General features: G+C 65.6%; 2 protein-coding genes across 2 annotated transcripts in view; both read left to right on the top strand.

Annotated features, from left to right (window-relative positions):
* The window catches only part of EMIHUDRAFT_121687 (hypothetical protein), a gene marked incomplete at both ends in the record, with an annotated part of 2683 nt that extends 2038 nt beyond the window's left edge, over positions 1–645 (top strand). The window contains one exon of the mRNA XM_005756527.1: positions 247–645. Within this exon, the coding sequence (XP_005756584.1) occupies positions 247–645 (399 nt within the window). The remainder of the gene's footprint in view (positions 1–246) is intronic.
* A 2372-nt stretch (positions 646–3017) lies between these two features.
* The window catches only part of EMIHUDRAFT_250683 (hypothetical protein), a gene marked incomplete at both ends in the record, with an annotated part of 1868 nt that continues 1205 nt past the window's right edge, over positions 3018–3680 (top strand). Inside the window, one exon of the mRNA XM_005756526.1 lies at positions 3018–3424. Coding sequence (XP_005756583.1) covers positions 3018–3424 — 407 coding nt within the window. The remainder of the gene's footprint in view (positions 3425–3680) is intronic.

Genomic DNA, 3680 nt, shown 5'->3' with positions numbered 1-3680 from the left:
GCCGCTGCCGCCTCCGCCGTCGCCAGGTCGCGCCGCTCGCCGAGGCAGCGCTCGGCGAGCCGGTCGTCTTGAAGAACGTCCAGTACTTCAACAAGCCTCCGAGGCGTGCGTACGCGGCCGGCGGCTCGTCGCAGCCGACGCCGCCGCACCAGGACGGCTTCTACTTCATGATCCAGCCGCCCGAGCAGGCGAGATCATCTCTCCCCATATCTCCCCATATCTCCCATGATCCAGCCGCCCGAGCAGGCGGTGACGGCGTGGCTTGCGCTCGACCCCGCGGACGAGGACAACGGCTGCCTGCGCTACGTGCGCGGCTCGGCCGCCGGCGGCGTGCGAGCGCACCACTATAGCGGCGTGATCGGCTTCTCGCAGACGCTGGACGCTGCCGCGGACGCCGCCGACGCCCAGAACGAGTTTGCGCTGCCCGCGGCGCCGGGCGACCTGCTGCTCCACACGGCGACGATGGTGCACCGCGCCGACGCGAATCTCTCTGAGCAGCGGCCGCGACGCGCCATCGGCGCCATCTTCTACGGCGCGTCCGCGCGCATCGACGCGGCGTATGCCGCCAAGCAGGCGGACATCCACAGGCGCGCGCGCACTTTGCCGGGGCAGCAGGGCAGCGTTGCTCTTGCTGCCGACCCGTGAAGAGGTTTGCAGGTATGTTGTTGCATGTTGGGCAAAAATGATAAGAAGACACACAATACATGTAATCAAAATCACAGTGAATGAATGCGGGCAGCGGGGTAGGTGTGCTTCTCGTTTTTCTTCTGATTCAGGTGGCGTTTATTTTTGCTTGGGCGGCACTCATGCTGAAATTCTGCAAAAACCCTGGCCGGCCCCTGCGGTGCCCCTACCTACCTACCTACCTACCTACCCTACTTATGGGAAACTAAAAAAGAAATCACTCGATGGGTGAAGGTGGGGTACTATACCAACTAGAGTGATGGTTGGTGGTACTCTCCTGCATCCACAGTCCTTCTTGTGACATGGGAGGCCACTCTCAAGCCCTACAAGCATCAGATCACCCATTTGGGGAGTGTTGACATCGTGATTTCCGCGGAAAATTTCTTTTTCTGCTGTGAAAATTTCAGCTTGAAGAGAGGGAAAAACCCGACGGGAGGGCCCAGACCTACCCTACCTACCCCGGCATGAGTGCCGCCCAAGCAAAAATAAACGCCACCTGTCTGATTTTTTATTTAGTCCGCCCCCCCCCCGTGCAGGACCTCAGGAGTGCCCCTCGTCGTGCGTGTGCCTCTACTGCACCAGAGTTTGCTTTAGCACTTGGAGCACTAAAAAGCTCACCAACCGGCATCATTTTTTCTTTTTCTCGCGATGACTGCAGCACGGCGCCGCTCGCGCCGCCTCGCCGCCGCCGCCGCCGCCGCCGCGCACTGCCCCCTCCTCGACCTCCCCACGGACCTCCTCGTGCGCGTCCTCTCTCGCTGCGACCCCGCCGACATCGCTCGCGTCGCGGCCGTCTCGCTCCTCTTCTTCTCCTCGCTTGCGAAGGAGGCCATCCGCTTGTGGGCGCAAGAGCGCGGCTTCGAGCTGCCGGCGCAGCCAGAGGGCGAGGTCTGCGCTGTGCGGTGGCTGTGCTTTTCGGCGCTGCTGTGCGAGCACAACCCGCCGGCGAGGGCGGCGGCAGGCGCTCAGCACAGCCTCTTCATCGACGGCGAGGGGCGGCTCTCGTCGTGCGGCAGCGAGGACTGGTCGCCAGGGCTGCTCGGCCACGGCGAGGGCGTGACGCGGCTGACGACGCCGACCCGCCTCCCGTCGACGCTGGGCGGCGAGCGCGCCGTGAGCGTGTCGGCTGGAGATTTCCACAGCCTCGCCCTCGCCGCCGATGGCAACGTCTGGAGCTGGGGCCGCGGGGCCGAGGGCCAGCTGGGCCACGGTGACGAGCAGATCCAGCGGCAGCCGAAGAAGATAGAGGCCTTTGCGGGTCAGCGCGTCGTCGCTGTGTCGGCTGGGCTCACGCACAGCATCGCCGTCACCGCCGACGGCGCTGTCTGGAGCTGGGGCAAGGGCACAGGCGCTTACCTAGGCCACGGAGAGGACCGGTCGGACCAGCTGCTGCCGAAGAAAGTCGAGGCTTTGGCGGGGCAGCGCGTCGCCGCTGTTATGGCCGGATTGAGCCATAGCCTCGCCCTCACCGCCGACGGCGCTGTCTGGAGCTGGGGTGAAGGAGGTGGGGGCAAGCTGGGCCACGGCGACCAGCAGCGCCAGCTGCTGCCCAAGAAGGTCGAGGCCTTTGCTGGCCAGCGTGTCGTCGCTGTCTCGGCTGGATACGACCACAACCTCGCTCTCACCGCCGGTGGCGCCGTCTGGAGCTGGGGCGATGGACGCCTTGGCAAGCTGGGCCACGGCGACGAGCAGACCCAGCTGCTGCCGAAGAAGATCGATGCCTTCGCTGGCCAGCGGATCGTTGCCGTGTCGGCTGGAGATTTCCACAGCCTCGCCATCACCGCCGACGGCGCCGTCTGGAGCTGGGGCGGGGGAGATGGGGGCCAGCTGGGCCACGGCGACCAGCAGGACCAGCTGCTGCCAAAGAAGATCGAGGCCTTTGCTGGCCAGCGCGTCGCCGCTGTGTCGGCTGGATACGCGCACAGCCTCGCCAACACCGCCGACGGCGGTGTGTTTGCCTGGGGCAAGGGCGATCACGGCTGCTTGGCCCACGGGGAGGACCTGTCCAACCAGCTGCTGCCCAAGAAGATCGAGGCGTGGGCGCCGGCGCAGTGAGAAGTCAACGGTGTGAGGAAGGTGGTGGCCCATGCCAGTGCGCACCCATCTTGAGCTTGGTTGCGGGCGAGTTTTTCTTCTTTCCTAGAAATCGCGGGCGTCGCACACCCGCACCGCCTAACGGAAAACAGCATTTTGGCTCGCCAACAAGCCCTCCGCGCCCCCACACCGTTAGCGAGCTAGTTTTCTTCTTTCCTAAATCGCGGGCGGCGGTTGCCGAGCAAGCGTCGCACCCGCACCGGCCGCCTCCCGCTCTCCCTCTCTCTTTCTGCCGAGTCATGGCCGAGCCGAGCTCCTCCGACGACGTGGCGCTGACCGACATCGAGCTGCTGCAGGCGGCGTGGATCAACGAGCTGCGCGCGCCCGAGCTGCTGCCGCACGAGCACGAGCTAGTGCTCCGCGTCAAGGAGCAGGTGGCGGAGCAGGAGGCGCGGGTGGAGGAGCTGGACGAGCGCGACTCGCTCCTCCGCTCGCTCTACGAGATGGACAACGAGAGGACAAACTACCAGCTCCGCTCGTACCTCCGCACGCGTCTCGAGAAACTCACGAAGATGGCCATCTTCATCGCGCGGCGGCAGGGGGAGGCGGACGCGGAGGCGCGGCCGCTGCTCTCGCGCCCCGAGCAGAACTTTCTCGGAAAGTACCTCGCCCTCTACCAGGACCACATCGACGCCGAGGCGAACCAGTCTCCCTCCGTCTCCCTCCGCTCTCCCTGCCTGCCTCCTTGCTCTCCTCTGCCTCCCTCCTCTCCTCTCCTCTTCTCTCCTCTCCTCTCCTCTCCTCCCTCCTCTCCTCTCTTCTGCCTCCCTCCTCTCCTCTCCCCTCCTCTCCTCTGCCTCCCTCCTCTCCTCTGCCTCCCCAACTTCCCCTCCCTCCCTGCCCCCCGCCCAGCCCTCCCTCAGGGCCACATACACTTTGTTTATCACCCCCCCCCCCCCCCC

Source organism: Emiliania huxleyi, assembly GCF_000372725.1.
Source record: "Emiliania huxleyi CCMP1516 unplaced genomic scaffold EMIHUscaffold_966, whole genome shotgun sequence".
Lineage (NCBI taxonomy): Eukaryota > Haptophyta > Isochrysidales > Noelaerhabdaceae > Emiliania > Emiliania huxleyi.
Note: the sequence above shows the minus strand (reverse complement) of the source record. Positions and strands in the feature narration are given on the sequence as shown.